The 18,194-nt window shown below is 31.1% G+C and overlaps 2 protein-coding genes and 1 long non-coding RNA gene across 3 annotated transcripts; all 3 read left to right on the forward strand.

Moving 5' to 3' along the window:
* Positions 1-2,644: 2,644 nt before the first annotated feature.
* Positions 2,645-4,255, forward strand: LOC133681535 (putative expansin-B2). Its single transcript, XM_062104600.1, has 4 exons — positions 2,645-2,871; positions 2,985-3,097; positions 3,262-3,461; positions 3,791-4,255. Exons 1-4 carry the CDS (start codon positions 2,691-2,693, stop codon positions 4,119-4,121), a joined length of 825 nt encoding a protein of 274 aa, XP_061960584.1. The 5' UTR covers positions 2,645-2,690; the 3' UTR covers positions 4,122-4,255.
* A 6,277-nt stretch (positions 4,256-10,532) lies between these two features.
* LOC133682293 (zinc finger protein ZAT9-like) lies at positions 10,533-12,593 on the forward strand. The gene has a single exon (XM_062105576.1). It carries the CDS (start codon positions 10,926-10,928, stop codon positions 12,357-12,359), a length of 1,434 nt encoding a protein of 477 aa, XP_061961560.1. The 5' UTR covers positions 10,533-10,925; the 3' UTR covers positions 12,360-12,593.
* Positions 12,594-15,547: 2,954 nt separating this feature from the next.
* LOC133681449 (uncharacterized) lies at positions 15,548-17,834 on the forward strand. The gene is made up of 2 exons (XR_009836519.1): positions 15,548-15,634; positions 17,379-17,834. It is a non-coding gene; the product is annotated as an uncharacterized LOC133681449 (long non-coding RNA).
* Positions 17,835-18,194: the final 360 nt, after the last annotated feature.

The raw sequence follows: 18,194 nt of genomic DNA on the forward strand, positions 1-18,194 counted from the left end.
CTTAATACTTTCTTTCTATAGAAAAATAAAATAAGAAAGGATTGACTATATTCCATATGTAAAGACAAGAGAGAGTTGATTATTTATGAATATAACTTGTTGCTATAATCTCTCATTGTATTTATTATAATTAAAACATAATTATATCATCAATATTTTCAATCTCTTTTTCCCATAAAGGGATCCTAGAAATGAATGTATTGCATGAATTTCAATGGTTGAGATTTTTTAAAATTGATTTTTTCGACAAAAAAAAGAAGAAATAAAAACAAAAAAGAAAGAGAATTTCCATATACCATTTTAGTCAAACCTAATGAACTTCTTAATGAAATAAGTAATAAATAAATATAAAAAAAAACAATGTCGAGATAGCATCATCGACGTGAATAAAAGTGTAATCACAAGTAACACAATTAAATAGATAATAAAACCCCCCAATCCCCGCCAAATATTACGTGCTGTTATTTTCGAATGATGTGGACGCTCACGTGGAAAGTATGTGGGTTCATCTCGACCATTCGATCAAGATTCAGGTATGTTTTTCAACGGCCTCGAACCCCCATTAACGGCAAAATCAAAGAACAATTTTCGCTTTCAAATTGCAACTGCAAAATCTTTACGAGGAAGAACCGTATCCCCTTGAAGACGGAACCTTGTCACATTGGAAGAAAACGTAGGAAACGTACACAAAACATGGTAGGACCCACTAACAAAACGGGTCCATGATAACGGCCTGGTGGGCCCATCGCACAGAATAACCGTCTCAACTAGCAACCGTCATGATTTATCAAGTTGTCGTTTGATTAAATTCTTACAGTAAAGAGATCCAATAAGAAAAGATTACGAGTCAAATTAAGAAGCCAGGTTAGGTTGACCATTAAGAGATATGACAGTGCTGAGAGTTAATTGAGGTTTCAGTGTTATTTTAAAATTTTCTTAAATGTAGGCAATGTGCTTTTATTAAATTCGCGTTAAAGAATAAAAAATAAATTAAAATATTCAATTGCAAGGAACATTTTCATATAAATGCATCCATTTAGGATTTTTTTTTATAATTTGATTAGATAGATATTTAGTATTAATATGTAAAAACTAGTTCCTAGATTTTTCTATTACAAAAATATGGTAAATGTTTTAACTTTATGTGATACATTAATAGGGTGTTTGGAAGTATAGTAATAGTTGTTTTTTAACATGTTTTTTACTTACAAATACATAAAAATAATTTTTTAATTTTTTTTTAATATTAACATATTAAAATAATTTAAAAATATAAAAAAATATATTTTAACCAACTTTCATTTAAGCCTTTATCTCAAAGGCTAAACCATTAATATAACAAGACAGGCATTTTTTAAAATTCTTTTCATTAAAAATAAAATTAAAAGAAAAGATTAACTAAATAATTTTAAAAACTAAAATTTTAAAATAATTCTCTTCATCCGTCTCATTCCATCTAATGATGTGCAATGGTACTAGAGCTATCTTTAGCATTATTACAAATTTAAGATGTTTTATTAAAAAAACAAAGAAAAGCAAGAAAGGAAATGAAAAGGAAAACTGCCTGCGAAAATAAGCAGAAAGGTCCTTTTAAATTTACATTAATGAAAGATTGAGAAAACTAAACTGAATTAAATTAGAAAACTTGCCCTGTATGGAAATTTAATTAGCACTGTGTCTCTGATAAACAATAAAGTAAATATAATTCATATTGAATATTACGTAATTAACAAACTTGAAAAATGAAACGAATTATTTTTTATAATATCATCAGAAGAAGGAATTAAAGGGCATTATAAGTTAACTCTCTCTTTTTTGTTCATTCTCAAATTTAATTTCAAATAGTCTGCTAGTGCATTGAAACAATTAATTAAGTAAAAACCAGCTAATTAAGCTTAATCCCAAAAAATTGGAAAAATTAAAACCCTTAAATTCAGGTATCATTTTCACAATTTACTCATACTTAGTTTTAGGTGGCATTTGACTCTAACAAGTTTCAAATATGAGGCCCTTTTTCATTGAAAAAGATATTGACCCATGCTGCGTTTTACTATTTTAATCTTTAATTCAAAACACATAGAAATTACTACACACACGACATATTATTTAATTCGTCTTGAATAAACTGATAATTGAAATCTGTCAAGGAAATATATATATATATATATATATATATATATATATATATATATATATATATATATATATCTGTTGTCCAGCTCCAAAACATTAATTAGCTCGATGGTTAAAAATATTTTTTTCTTTTTATTAATTTTATTAACTTAATCTTTAATGTCAACTTTCAAAGAAACATATTTTTCTAAATATATATTATCTATATGTGAGATCTATCTTGAAAATCTAAGATTGTTTCATATATATATATATATATATATATATATATATATATATATATATATATATATATATATATATATATATATATATATATATATATTGTTCCTTCTTAAGAGCGTGCGCTTTACGTATCTTACAATTTGTCTTGTACCTTGAAAAAATGGAACTCAATCTCATTATGCCACGTGCCCACTCATGCTTGTACTCATTTGAAACCATGCAGAGCTCTTTTTCTATAAATACGAGTCTATTTTTCCATTTAGACCCATCATCAAAACAACAACATTGCTATTGATTACAGTAGCAGTTCCTTGATACATCAATAATTCACTATGGCTATAATTTCCTTTCAAAATCCATTCCTTCTCCCCATTATTCTAGCTTTCTTTTTGGCGAACTCCTGCCACTGCTTCCATCCCAAGCTCTTCAATGTCTCAAAGATACAATCTAATTCTGACTGGTCGCCTGCTGGGGCTACTTGGTACGGCAGTCCCACTGGTGCTGGAAGTGATGGTAATTGAAATAGAGACTGAAACATCATGAATTAATGAATCCTTGCTGCCTTTTTTCCAATTTAAAAAGAGAGTCTGTGTTAGGTTCTTCATATTTTGTGTGTGCATGTGTAGGTGGAGCTTGTGGCTATGGGAATGCTGTGGAGCAAGCACCATTCTCTTCATTTATATCAGCTGGAGGCGATTCTATATACAAATCAGGCCAGGGATGTGGAGCTTGTTATCAGGTGAACCATGTTTGCTAATAATAACTTGCTAGTTTAATTTCTATGTATACCAAATACTTTTTAAACAAGTATTTGAATGAAGATTGATTCTTTAATTGTTAGCAATAAATATTATCTTTAATTTGTGCCTTATCTAATATGCTGGTCCAATTTTAATTAATTAGGTGAAATGCACGTCGAGTTCGAATGCTGCATGCTCAGGGAATCCAGTTACTGTGGTTATCACAGATCAGTGTCCTGGAAGTCCCTGTGCCCAGGAATCCTTTCATTTTGATTTAAGTGGCACTGCTTTTGGGGCCATGGCAATATCTGGCAAGGAAGATCAACTTCGTAATGCTGGAGTCTTGCAAATTCAACATCAAAGGTACTATAAATTTGTGAGAGAAATGGGGGAGGAGAAAAGAAGGGGGGGAAATATTTCCTACGCACATTTAGTCAATTTTTATAATTAGTATTGTAACCAAAGTCTTCTGTTTAATTTATTCAAGCATACATCCCGTCAAGCATATTTAACTTGAGTTTTTTATTATCATAATTTGCGGGCATAGACTTTTCATTATGATTACTAATCCCAGATAAATTTAAAAAGATTTTAATTAAAATCTCTATTAGAATATTATCAGAATCGAATCGATTTGTTTTAAGTGTCAAGTGTCAATTTTTGTCTAATAATGCATCGTTATTGGCTTGCAGGGTCCCATGCAACTGGCCTGGTAAGACGGTGACCTTCCATGTTGATTCTGGATCAAACCCTTACTACTTTGCAACTGTAGTTGAATACGAAGACGGAGATGGTGAGCTTAAATCCGTGGAATTAAAACAGGCATTGGATTCAGATTCATGGGTTCCCATGCAAAAATCATGGGGTGCTGTTTGGAAGCTCGACGCAGGCTCGTTGTTACGTGCCCCGCTTTCTATTAAGCTAACATCTCTGGAGTCCGGCAAGACCATTGTAGCTAGCGGTGTAATTCCGGCAGGATGGGCACCCGGACAAACTTATAGATCACTAGTTAATTTTAATTAGTAGTTGCTACATGAAAGCTATAGTTCCATATGGAGCAGATCATATGCATGTGCGTATGTATGTATGTTCCAAGGAACATGGAATCTTATTATAAAGGATGAATGATTAGCTTTACCACGTGGGCATTTCTTTCATCACTTTTTACCTTGTCTTTAAACTGAGAGGTACATAAGTAACTTGTCATCACGTCATGGCACTTCTTACTTTGTCTTTAAACTGAGAGCTATATAAGTAACTTGTCATCACGTCATGGTACCTTTTATTTTGTCCGTTTGTTTGGTAATATGGTATATAATATTTTTAAAAATTATTTTTATTTAAAAATATATTAAAATAATTAATTTTAAATTTTCATTTAATTTTTAACATAAATAAATTAAAATTATTAAAAAATATTAATTTGATTTTTTTTTAAGCTAAACATATTTTTAAAATACATCTAAATATATTTCCAAACACAAAATTAAATAGTTCAGAAAGCTTGTATAACACATTAGACTTTCATGGAGGATAATGTGCATTAAACTCTCTATTTTATGGGCTAATACGTAAGTAAGGTTTGACAATCAGATAACCTTGATTTTATTATGAAGGGTTTGGAAAAGACTATTTTCTATTTATTTTTTCTTAAATAAAGTTTGGGCAGAAACTGGGGTTGCCAGAATATGGGTCGCATCTGAATTTTGAGCCCATGTAATGGTAGGCTGGTCCACGAAGTCGCGGCCTTGTTTTAAGCGGCAAAGCCTGACAAAAAATTCTTCGTCCAGGCAATCACGCCACTGCTTATTCAACCTAGCCCGACCATTTCACAAAAAAAAAAAAAAAAAAAAAAAAATTGTAAATGTGTCGATTCTAAAGGACCCTCTCCCAAATCCAGTCCTTTTCTTCGTGCACATGGGAGAGACGACAGGTAGTTTTCACATGTCAGTTCAATAACACTGTGAGATAATAAGAAACAAGACACTGGATATATCAACTGGATTTTTAGTAGATAATGATATTTTGTCACATCAAGAGTGATTAATAGAATAAAAATATTTATTCAGATGTTTTCGAAAAAGTTTGTATGTTAACTTAAAATTCTTATAATCTATGTAAGATATCCTGAAATATTGGCTGACATGATAAGTTGTCATATTTAATCAAATCAAGAGTAGGTTATGTGGATTTTTTTTTATGTGAATAAATAAAATTTTAATTAGTAATAATCTATTTAAAATCTGATTATAAAACAATTTAACGGTGATAATAAGAAATAGTTCTATCTATAAAATTAGATTTATAATTTACCATACACTTCAAACACTAACAGAATGCAATATTGCACTTTATATATGAATTTTCATTGCATAAGCACTCTAGTGGAAAATAAGTAAAAATAAAGACTCTTTAGTAATATTTTGAGTATGAAAAGAAATAAAAAGTAAAATATATTGATTTAAGAGGCATAAAAATATTAATCATTAATATTTTGAATTAAACTCAATAAAACATTTATTAGAAGAGTTCTTTTATTGTAACTTTTATTTAATATACTACACAATAAAAACTCATATTTATAAACAAGTAGGAGGAAATGTTTTTTTTCAAAATAAAATAAAAAAATTTTTTATTTATAAATTATACTAACAATTCTCGATTAGTTTATAATGAATGTCTTTTTACTTGATAAAATTATATTTATAAAAATATATTTGGCAATTTAAACCATTATGTAACCAAAACCAAGAAAAAGTTGGACTACATTGGGGGGATTAGCTAGCAAAGATGAGGCAAATAATTTTTTTTTAAAAAAAAACATTGGCTAATTCACACTCTTTGGTGTAGTGGTTGGTAGTGCTAGTTCATCACCCAATTTAACTTCTTCAGTGAGAGGTCTCGATCATCTTAGGACTGTAAAGTGGACTGGTTGCTTCAAGGCCTACACTAACCAAGTAAGCTTCTTTACTTATCACTATCACTACTTAAGTAACCCAGTTATGGATGCTTTAAATCGAAGCAAAATTAATTATTGTAATTGATGGGTTAGAGACTAAACTCACTTCACTCATGGAAGCAATTAATAGCTTTGCTTAGCCAACAGTTCATTGACTAATTGAAATTGTCACGGCAACTTTTCTGACTATTTACATACGTTAATCCATGCCCATACATGACGTCTAAATTATTTCAAGTTTCCATTTAACATATGTTTTAATAATCTGTATGCCTGAATTGTCCTTTACAATGGCTCAAATGATCAGCCATTCACCAAAACCCTCGGAGACCATCATCTTTGCCCTTTACAACTCGTCTCTGTTTCTTCTGCAGAGATTACAAACAAAACCAACCATGATTTTTGCTGGATAAAATGAAGAAGAGCAGCAACAACAGCCATTGTGAAAACATCACCAAGAAAAGGTGAACAGATATTTGAATTACAATGTAAAAGAGGATAAGAATCAAAACAATTCAGAAAGTGATAAACACCATTGCATCAATCCCAACAATGACAAGTCTGAGCCTTCCTTCGATTCCAACACGCTAACTTCCCATCAATGTCGTGAAATAGTAAAATTGGTGGTGTTGGTGGCGGGTGAAGGAGATAGAGGGGGGTATGAGTGGTGACCGGATGGAAGAGAAATTGGATTTTTAAGGTTATTATTTATATAGGGTGTTTTCGTCTTTTAACAATTCTATCAACATAAATTAAGAAAACAAATCTGGTTGCTGTGGTAGTCGTTATTTTTTATTTGATTAGGAGGGTAATTATTTATTAACGGGACTATTTATTTGATTTATTTAATTATAAAGGTAATCGTTTTTTTTTATGACTGTTAATTTGATTATATAATTTTAATAAGTGATAGTGAGACAGTGAGGAATGGAAGGTAATATGGAAAGCGAGATCCGGGTATATATATATTATGGGTATTTGTACTACTTGTGCGTATTTTAATTAATTTTTTAAAATTATAAAGTTAATAATTACATAAATTTCTAATGACTCTGAAGTTTATAGCAGTTAAATTGATGATTTCTGGAAAGCAAACTCAGAGATTCATCAATTAAGCTAAATTCAAGAACTATTCTATATTTTTTTTTAGTTAAACATGGGTATCCGGGCCAACTTGCGCGCATCTCGACTAATCCCACAGGCCCTGAAATTAATGACCATGCAAGCCTACAGTGGTCATCATATTAGCAACCACAAGACTCGAACCTGAGATCATAGAGAAAACAATCCTCTTAATCTCAAGTTCTTACTACTGGACCACCACCTAAATGGATAGAACTACTTTATACTTACTCTTATAGGGGTGTTATAAAGTCTGATTTTGGGATTAAAATTCCAACCGAACTGATAAATACAGTTCTCTACAAAAAAAAAAATTAACTCAAAATCAGTTTTTGAAGTTGAAACTGAAAAATATATTACTGGTCTATTTTGAAGAGTGACGAGTGATATCTCTGTAAAAAACAAAAAAGTCAACTTTCTTCTTCTACCCATTTCGAAGCGTTCCATTAAACAACCCGTGGGAGCAGATCACTAATAAGAATTCAAATCATAGCTAAGCTATTGATTTTTTCTTTTATTTTACACAAATGCTAATGACGATTTAATTGTCTGTATCTCTATCAGATAAATAAGATTATTATCTCTATCAGATAACTAGAGAGAATGCAATGGAAGACGGGGAGACAGAGAGATGGCATAGGATGTGTTATGTAAGAACCTCTCAGGTTTCAACAGGAGAGAACATAACGATAAAAACTACTTGGAGAGAAACATAAAAAAATAACCTTAACAAAATAACAAAAAAATAAAAATTAAGTGATTTAATCATACTGAAAAGAATTGAATGATTAATAGATCGCAATTGAGTGTTTTTAAAAAGGGAAAAATCATAATTATAATATTATAGTGAAAGTGAATTATATATGTGTACAGTGAAAACCCCTTCAGCTTTACTTTTTTTTGTTATGACCTAATGGTGACACAAGTGCTTCCAAGTAAGAGGTTAATGACTCGACTGTTAACACAATGATACATTTTTCAATTATTTTCCCTTAAAGTAAATGACATGTCTGCTTGGGGGATGACTTGTCACTTATGTTTAAAAAAGTTAATGACACATCTTTGGTAGGGTTGGCTTGTAGGCTTGTCCGTTATGTTACATTCGTTCAAACTGATTAGATCATCGGTTCAAGTTGGTTTGATAAGGTTTGATCAAACTAATTTCTTAAAAGACCTAAGTTGAGAACCAAACCTGGATCAATTGCATAAACAACTCAATTTGAGAACCAAACCAATTTGGCAATTTAATTTACTGATTCACCGATGAGATATCTTTCATAGTCACAAAGATAACCAGCCTCGTGAAGCAGAAACACCAACCCAAACATATACCAACAAATCACAATATAGCAACAATTTAGCTTAGAGATAACTAGTTTATATGCTAGCATTTTGTTGCGGATCATATAAAAAAATTAATTGAACATAACAAAAAAAAAATATTTACGTCATTGTGAACTATTTGAAATTGTTATAAACTTGGCTCAACGAGTCAATCTTGAAATTTTCAATTCGACTTCTTACCTAACTTGGGTTTAAAATTAAATCATTTGGGAGTTGTCCCGACATGATCCAATCACCCTGGTCAGTTCAAAAACAACCAACCCAACTGGTAAAAAACGATGATGATGAAATTGAAAAAAAAATGATAGAAAAAAATCTCAAAACTTCTTACCTAACCCGAGTTTAAAATTAAACCATGTGGGGGTTGTCTTAATATGATCCAATCAACTTGACCGGTCTAAAAACAACCATGTTGACGGGTGAAAAAAGGTTTGAAGTCATAATTTAGAAAAGAAAATGATGGAATTGAAAGAAAAAAAAACCTCAAACTTGACTCTTTATCTAGCCCGAGTTTAAAATTAAATCATGTTAGAGATGTTATGATATGATCCGGTTGACTTGGTTAATTAGTTCTAGAACAATCCGGATGACTATTAAAAAAATATATGATGATAAAATTGAGAAAATAAAGGATGAAATTGAAATAAAAATGAGGGGAAAGGAAAAAAAAGGTTGAATTGAAAAAAAAAAAAAAAAGAGGTAGAGGAAGAGCCTTATTTCATCAAATTAGATTGTAAAAGGATTTAATCGGAAGAAAAACAGTTTAGAAACTAAAAAACAAAATTGAGTTCATATAGAAAGGGGAGAGTGGAAAAAAAAGAAAATGAAAAGCATAATTTCATCAAATTAGGTTAAATTCGGTTCTGAAGGGTCTAATTGAAAGAGAGAGAGAGTCTACAAAGTAAAAATAAATAAATAAAAAGATTGAGGTGATTTATTATCCATATATAAATAGCGAAGCACCATAATGTTTTCTAAATATTTTAGATGTCTTAGGTAATTATAGCATTACTGTATGAAGCTCCAATATAAACATCGACATGCATAGGAACAACAATGCCCAAATCTTCTGCTGAACCAGTAAAATAGCGCAAAATGATTCTCGATGACTACCCGATTGAATACTATAAATGGATTAATGTGCAAATTCAACCGAGCGAGAGCGAAGTAACGCTGCACAGAAATAATATTTTTTTTCCGTTTTTTGTTTATTGAATTAATCCGTTCGTCAATCTTTTCAATTTATTGCATAAATTAAATGGAGTAATTTTCAAATTCTCTTAATCATCCTTTTCATTCCAAGCTTCAGCGATTTCTGATACGTACAAACGATCGCGTGGGAAAGACGCAAGTTCTTTTAATTTATTTATTTTTCTTTGGAAGGTTTATTTGGGCTAGGCAAAATAAAATAGGAATAGCCCTTCCTTTTCTTCTTTCATGAGATATTTCCGTCTCTAATATGAGTAAAATTTTATCAAAACATTACCTAATATCGCGCTTTTTTTTTCTTTACAATTAGAGGTAGTTTGCTCTCAATTTGAGATAGAGATATCTTTTATGGAAATCTCAAATTTTATAGAAAGAGACATCCCACACACATTATATATATATATATATATATATATATATATATATAATTTGAATTTAAGAAATGTGTGTTTTATGTTTATGAAAAATAACACAACTTTTTAGGGAAAATTTATTTAAATCGTAGAAACGAAGATCACACTGAATTAGCTAGCTTCTCACATAGTACTGCTCTCGGTGGACTAAGATCAAGCAGACCCTAAAACTTATCCAAATTGATCCGCATTGTACTCGGAGATTTCATGAGTTGTTCCGAAACTAAAAAAGTGGAAACAAACACACATATGTTTTTATTAGACAAATGACATAATATTTGTGTGGAAAGGCAGCTTGAACCAACCGACAAACAGGGAGAAGCATGAGTTTTTAGTTTTCTTGGCTTGGAATTGAAGGGATATGAATAGGTATGGCAGTTAGAACCACTACTCTCTTCCCCTTTCACTCCCTCACTCACCACTCTCTCTTTCTCCCACAGACGTACGGACCTAAGCTCCTTTGGTTTGTTTGACCGGTGGCGCCACCACCACAATGTTATAGAAAAAGTCTCTAGCCCTCTTAACCTCCCACCACTTGGCACCATATTCTCAACTATTATTTACTCTTATCTCTCTCTAAACCATGGCTATATCTAGAAGCTAGGTCTGGTTAGCACTCTTAACCATACAACCCTACAGCAAGTTGCGCTACGAGAACAAACTTCGCCCCATTCGATCTCTTACATCATTAGTTAACCTCACTTCATTGATTAATATTCATTAATTCTTTCTCTCTTAGTTTTTCATTTCTTTCGTTTGTTGTTTTTTTTCCCACTTTATATGGCTTTGCTTGTGGATCAACAACCAAACTTCAAGCACTTTTGTAAAATATGCAAGAAAGGATTTATGTGTGGAAGAGCACTAGGAGGGCACATGAGAGCACACGGAATAGGTGATGAGAATGTCAACATGGAAGATGAAGATCCTGCTAGTGACTGGGAAGATAAATTGGGAGCCACCGTGCCCCCTGGAACCAGGCGTATGTATGCGTTAAGAACGAATCCAAATCGATTGAAGAGCTGTCGGGTTTGTGAAAATTGTGGCAAAGAATTCTTGTCATGGAAGTCTTTTCTTGAACATGGAAGATGCACGTCCGAGGAAGCAGATCAATTACTTGTTTCCTCTCCAGGATCGGACGAGGAGGGTGGAACTCCAAGAAGGGGTTGCTATTGGTCTAAAAGAAAACGATCATTGAGAGCTAAAGTTGGCAATTTTAACTCAAGTTGCCCGTCAAGCGAAGAGGAAGATCTTGCTAATTGCCTCATGATGCTATCTAATGCAACAGTTGATCCCTTTGAAACCGAGCCTGAGGAGTCTTGTGCATCTGCTAGTAAAGAAGAAGAGCGAAGAAATCCGTTGAATTTTATGGCTCACGTGGAATACAAGCCACCATTAGACAAGGCCAAGGGGATTGCTAAAGGAATGTTTGAATGCAAAGCATGCAAGAAAGTTTTCAATTCACATCAAGCATTGGGTGGACATAGAGCTAGCCACAAGAAGGTTAAAGGATGTTATGCAGCCCCGCTTGATCAAAGCATGGAAGATAGCCTAGCTGATCATGATGAAGATTTCATCACAAATGATGAATTCTTTTCAACAAAATCGACATCGACTTTGCAATTCGATCATGGTTCAACTCCTCCATTGGCTTCCACTTCGAAAAGGAAATCCAAAGTGCACGAATGTTCCATATGTCATCGTGTATTTTCATCCGGACAAGCATTAGGTGGCCATAAAAGGTGTCATTGGCTCACTTCAAATTCTCCAGACACTTCATCTTTCCCCAAGTTCCATCAATTTCAGGATCACTTGGACCAAATTCAACGACGACCAAAGTTTATCAACAATTCTGAGCCACTAGATCTCACACTTGATCTCAATCTTCCTGCTCATCCACCTGTTGCAAACCCTTCAAATATTGCGGTTTCTACTGAGATTTACTTACAACCTTGGACGAGAGTTGATGCAAAAGTAAAGGATGACAACAATCATCAGCACCAAAATGAAAAGGATCATCGTGACACCAAAGACAACAATAACGATGATATTAATAATTATTATAGTTCAGTCCAGAATGTGAATGATGAAGCAGATAGTAAGGTGAAGTTAGCAAAACTTGGTGAATTAAAAGACATGAGCACTAGTGGAAGTTCATCTCCATGGTTGCAGGTGGGAATTGGTTCAACTACTGATGTGAGAGCTGACCAGTTATAAAATCTTGAGACCCAACACGGGCCGGGTTTCAAGTTTTTCTTTTCTTCTTTTTTCATTTGTCCAATTTTGTATTTAAAAACTGTAATTACAAGAAAATTTTGTAACTATAATTGTTACACCAATCACTGCAATTATGTGTTCATTGGGCTGTAATGCGCGCCCTTCAAATAATTTTTGCCTTTTGTCGGTACATCGATGAATAGATGTGGAAATGAATTAAATTAACAATTTTAATTGTTTTGCCTTTACAAGAATCATTCTTTGCTCCAGTTAATTTCATGGCAGACCCTTTGTATTTCTTAGTTTTCTGTCTTGTATTGATGCTAGCTGCAACTGCCCATAATCTACAATCCAATGAAGAAGGATACATTTCTCTAGTATTATCCAGCAAAGGAGTTGACTTTGCTGAAAATGTACTGATAAACAAGGTATAGTATCCACCATAATCCCACTTCAATTACCTAATATTAAAAAGTTTGTCAAAATCCCATTGATTGGCAAATTACATTTTTAGCGTTGATATTTCTTCTTCGAATGTTGAAACTAGAAACCCGGGTTTTGTCCTTGTTGCTTGAGGTGCTACTGCCAGCCTGAGCATGAAATGGGCTTCCTCTTAGAGCACCTGGTTGATTGTCATTTCAGACAGCCGAGATGCTTTAGTTCAGCTACATATATATGGCACATAAGTTTATTTATTTACGTCTTTTTTCCCATTACATGTGTGTTTTTTTTCTAGTCAACACAAGAACTTGGATTCGGTAAAATATGAAATGGTGAAGAGAAGTTATAGGGGTTTTGACAGAAAAGAAAAGGGTATTTTTAGAATTTTTTATTTGAAAATTACCGTAATAAATTAGAGCATCTTCTTTCATATTTGCTTTACTATTTTTTATTATTTAAATTATATTTGAAGTTCAAATTAATATCTCCAAAAGAATTTTAAACACGGAAATGGGTTCAAACAGCTTATACAAGCAGCAATTGTTATATAGCCACATGCTATAACATTATTTATCATTTGTATGATACTTTTTGATGCCCTCCAGATTTATTTGAAAAAAAAATTAGACAAATGCATGTTAAAAATTATTTTTGTTGTGTGAAAAAAATGATCATATGATTATAAAAAAAAATTAAAGAAAGAAGAAACCTCAATTTAGTCTTAAACTTATATATTTATTTTTTATTGAGTCCAAAACTTATAAATTTTATCAATTAAGTCTTAAATGATTTTTTAAAAAAAAATCAATAAGTCTTTTTATTATTTTTTAAATTTTCTTCAAATAAATATCATTTTAATACATCAACATCGCTTATAAAATAACTAATATAATCCTATTAATTGCTCTCAATTCAATTTAAAGAAATAGAAAGATACAAGTAAGGAAATAAATATTCTAAATAGAGATATTTTTATTATTTTTGTGAGTCATAGATTTTTTTTTTCCTCTCAAACTAGTATGTGTCTCTTTCTTTGAAAAAATAGAAAGATACAAATTGAAAAGATAAATATTAAGTGAAGATATTTTTATTATATTTTATGAATTATAAATTATAAATTATAAATTATATATATTCTCTTTCATATTAATTAGTGTATGTCTTTTTTTAAAGTAGATTTTATAAGGTAATTAATAAGATGTCACTAGTTATTTCATGTGCATCATAATTTTTTAAAAAATATTAACATTCATTAGCTTTTTTATCAAATTTTCTTTAAATCAATGTCATTTTTAGAACATAAAATGTGCACATTAGACAAATTATTTAAAGAATTGGTAAATGCCAGAGTTGATAAATATGGGAAATATTTGAGATTTAATCTATAAAATTTATAAATTTGAGAAAATATATAAATCTAGTACTACACTGAGTTAATTTTCCGAAGCTAAAAGAAATTATCGGAATTAAGTTCATTTCCTTCAAAAGAAACCACCCTATTAATTAGATCTAGCATATTCTTGAGAATTTCATTTCTCACGACCGAATCTAAAGTTCGAAACATAAAAAAAAAAAAAAAAAGTAGCTCTTGTTTAAATTGATTTGTTGCTGGGATCAGAACATGATGGAAGGTATATCAATCTCGAGGGTTGGTGAGTCCTAAATCAAATTAATTTCTTAATCAATTTGTAAGAACTGTCCTATTAAAAATAAAATAAAACTAAAAATAGCAAGAAAGAAGACCTTAATTGCTTATATATATATATATATATATATATAAAAGAAGAAGAAGAAGAAGACCTGCAAATGAACGATGGAATCGTGTATAAAGACACAAATTAATTATTCCACCGCGCAACTTGTCCACCATCATATAATTTGAAGATATGCCGTGCTTAAAAAGTATTAGAATATATGATCATAAAGATTTGCGCAATATATCTTGACATAACAATCAAGATTATTTGCCAAGAATAATAGTGCATGGTATCTCTGACCTGGTAATAAGCTAGCTTAATTGAGGAAAACATGCTAGAACTCACTACGAACAGCCACCACTCCTCCACCTCAGGAGTAATCAGTCTGTTTCCGCCAATGGAATCGAATACTTTGTTGTATAAATGCTCTCTGCTAAGTTGACCGACATTTCAATCGCTTAAGGCTTAAGTTTTTAAAAGTCATCCAGGTATAATTTTTAAAATATATTTTTTAAAATGTATTAAAATAAAATATTTTTTTATTTTTTAAAAAATATTTTTTACATCATAACTTTCAAACAATAAAAAATTTATATAAAAATAAAATTTAAACAAAAATAAAATTCAAAATTTAAGTGTTCCAAACAAATTCTTACATAATGACTCGTGAGTAAGGGTATTCACGATCCGATTTGAACCAAAAAATCTAACTAGACCAGAATATACTATTTATTGAGAATATAACCTGGATCAAACCGAACACCTGTTCAATTTGATCAAAATTATTTTTTTAGAGTAAAATCCGCAACAAACTGGCAATCATGAAAAAATATATTCTCAAAGGACACCCATTTTCAAAGGGTGAATCTTAATGTAAAATCAGGAAAAACTGATTTGAAGTTTAGAACAAATACAAGATTAATGGATTCTTTGTCAACTCGTAGCCCTCCTTATCTTGGAGTTAGAATCTTCCAATAAAGTACATGCCACTAAAAACTTTGGCTATAAATACTCCATTGTGTTTCCAGCACTTGCAACCACGTTTTGGCATGTTGATTGGGCACCCTACCCTAGCTAGCTAGCTCTTCCTTCAACTATGCAGGGATCAGCTATTAAGATGTACCAAATAAAAATAAGGTATTTTTTTACTTAACAATTGATGCTCTTGATAGCAATAAAGTGTAGCCGTTTTGTGAGACTGGGGGAGTAGTGAATGATTCTCGATCTTGCTGTGGTAGGATTTAGCAACATTTTAGAGCTGCTGTATAGTAAGTATTTCCATCAGTTCAAATCACCTTGTAAATTGTAACCACGTATATATTATGTCAATTTATGGTAGGCGTGTTGAAAAAATGAACTTATTTGGAGTCCTTGCCCTCTCGGATACAACTCGACCCATAAAAATTGGACATTTTAGATATAGCATATAATAAAAGGTTAAAAACTCTAAAAAATGGATATCACAAATAAGGTTACGGGTCAATATTTTAGAATTTGTTAGCACGTAAGTCACAACCATGAGGTTGCGGGTTCAATTGCACTAGCACTGTTATTTTTAGATAGACGACTTGTCTTTTCAGTTTTTAACACATCCCCTTGATAAAAATATAAAGCAACGCTGCATGCGAGCGAGCTCGGCCTCCAAGCCTACTACTATTGCTAGGCTAATTGTGAGGCTTGGCCCTTTTCTTTTTCTCCTTTCTTCTTTTTTTTCTTAATTTATTTTGACACTTCAAAAAACATTTATTAGATTCACCTACTTTTTAATTTTGATATTATTCTTGAAAATATTATAATTTTTTATTTAAATTTTATTTTTTTTTCAATTATTTTTTTCTAATATGAAAATAATAATACAAATAATAAATTATTCATGAAGATTAGACTCTAATTATTTTTTATTCTTAAAGTTTTTAAATAGGTTTTGAACATATTTAAAAATTATTTCAATATATTAATATTAAAGATATTATTTTAAAAATAATATATTATTTTAATATATTTTTAAATAAAAAAAAACTTTAAAAAACCATCAATAATAAACTAAAAAACCAGGCTTTAGATCGGTGGACGTCTTGGTCCTCTCACTCCAGCAGAATTCTCAAATATTTGTTGGCCTTCTCATCAAGCGACAGTTGAAATTATGAATGACGCGGAATTCAAAACCGTGGTGCAAGGATACTATTTCCTGTTCAGCGAGGGCCCATCAATCCAATCACAGCCCCAGTCCATCATAACTAGCTTTTAAGCTCTCTAATTGCTTAATTGTTTTTTACACCAAGCTTGAATCAAATCCGATTTGTGGATACATAATTTGATTTAATCCTAGAAGGTTAGTGTGATTACTTAAATTTAAGAATGTATACTCTCTCCTTTGTTATTGAAATTCAAATTTAAAATGTGCAAAGTAGTTTTTTTATAAATTTTAAATCCAATACAACTATAAAATACTATATAGTAGTGTACTTTTTTCTAGACTTTAAAAATAAATTTAAAGTTTGTTCGGGAGTACAGGAAATATTGTATTTGAAAATACTTGTTTATTTGAATGTGTATCAAAATAATATTTTTATTTTATTTTTATAAATTTATTTTTAACATTAAAATATAAAAAAATTTAAAAACTAAAATATTATAAAAACACGATTGAACTACATTAACAAACATGGACTTTAATCTCAATAACGAAGGTAGTTCAACACACCGTTTAATAATAAAACGTCAAGAAAGAAATGGCTGCTTGGTTTAGTATTTTAAAGCAATTAGTTTATTATGTACAAATGATCCAGCTATATAGTCTATATGAATATTATCATATATCATGAAAACGAGCCTTTTGGAAATAAGTTTTGAAAAGTGCTTTCCGTTTCATGGCGGCAAGAGCAAGGCTTGCTTTTCGCAGTTTGCGTACCATTGCCACCGATAAAAAAGAAAAGCAAGAACAAATCCCCGGGCAGAGGTAACTTTACAGCCTTTATCTCATTCAGTCCCTCCACTCTTTAAATTCTCTTAATATGGTTTTTCTAGTTTTATTTTTATTATTTTCATCCCTGTACTTTTGGTCTGTTGAAATGTAGTCCCTCTGTCACTAATAATGTTATCTTACATTAATTCAAGTCAAATCCTCTTATTTTAATCTCGAATTATCTGGAAAGGAAAGGCATTAGATCGAGGTGGAGGGAGCACATGCTCGACGGGCCAAGAGTAGAAGGACATGTTTTAATAGCAGAACAGACGATTTACTCATTGACCCAATCTAATTGTATTTTTGTTTTATCGAATTTACCTGTCGTGGAATAATTTTTCAAGACAATAATCATGAAAGAAGTATTTTTTTTTTTTCGTGGAAGGACCCATGTTTTTTAATGCTTCATGGACTCCTGAAGTCTAATATCATATTAATTAATTTGTTAATTTAATAATATTATAGTTAAACCCTGTTTGGAATCATGGTGGTTGAGCATAATTTTCTTTTTTAAAAAAATAAGGGCCAATTAATAGCAACATGCTTTAGGAGGTTACCTAACCGATCCTCCAAACATATCTTTAGAAGCTTAAATAAATGAGTCTATCCCAAACAGTTGACCACAGGCTCTTCTCTTGAAATTGATCAAAAAACTTTTTGGCATTGGACTAGCGAGCAGACTTTCTTCAGAGTAATTATGAGGCCTTCTATTTAATCATATATGTTTAGATT

The sequence above is a fragment of the Populus nigra genome, chromosome 2 (genome assembly GCF_951802175.1).
Source record: "Populus nigra chromosome 2, ddPopNigr1.1, whole genome shotgun sequence".
In the NCBI taxonomy this organism is placed as follows: domain Eukaryota; kingdom Viridiplantae; phylum Streptophyta; class Magnoliopsida; order Malpighiales; family Salicaceae; genus Populus; species Populus nigra.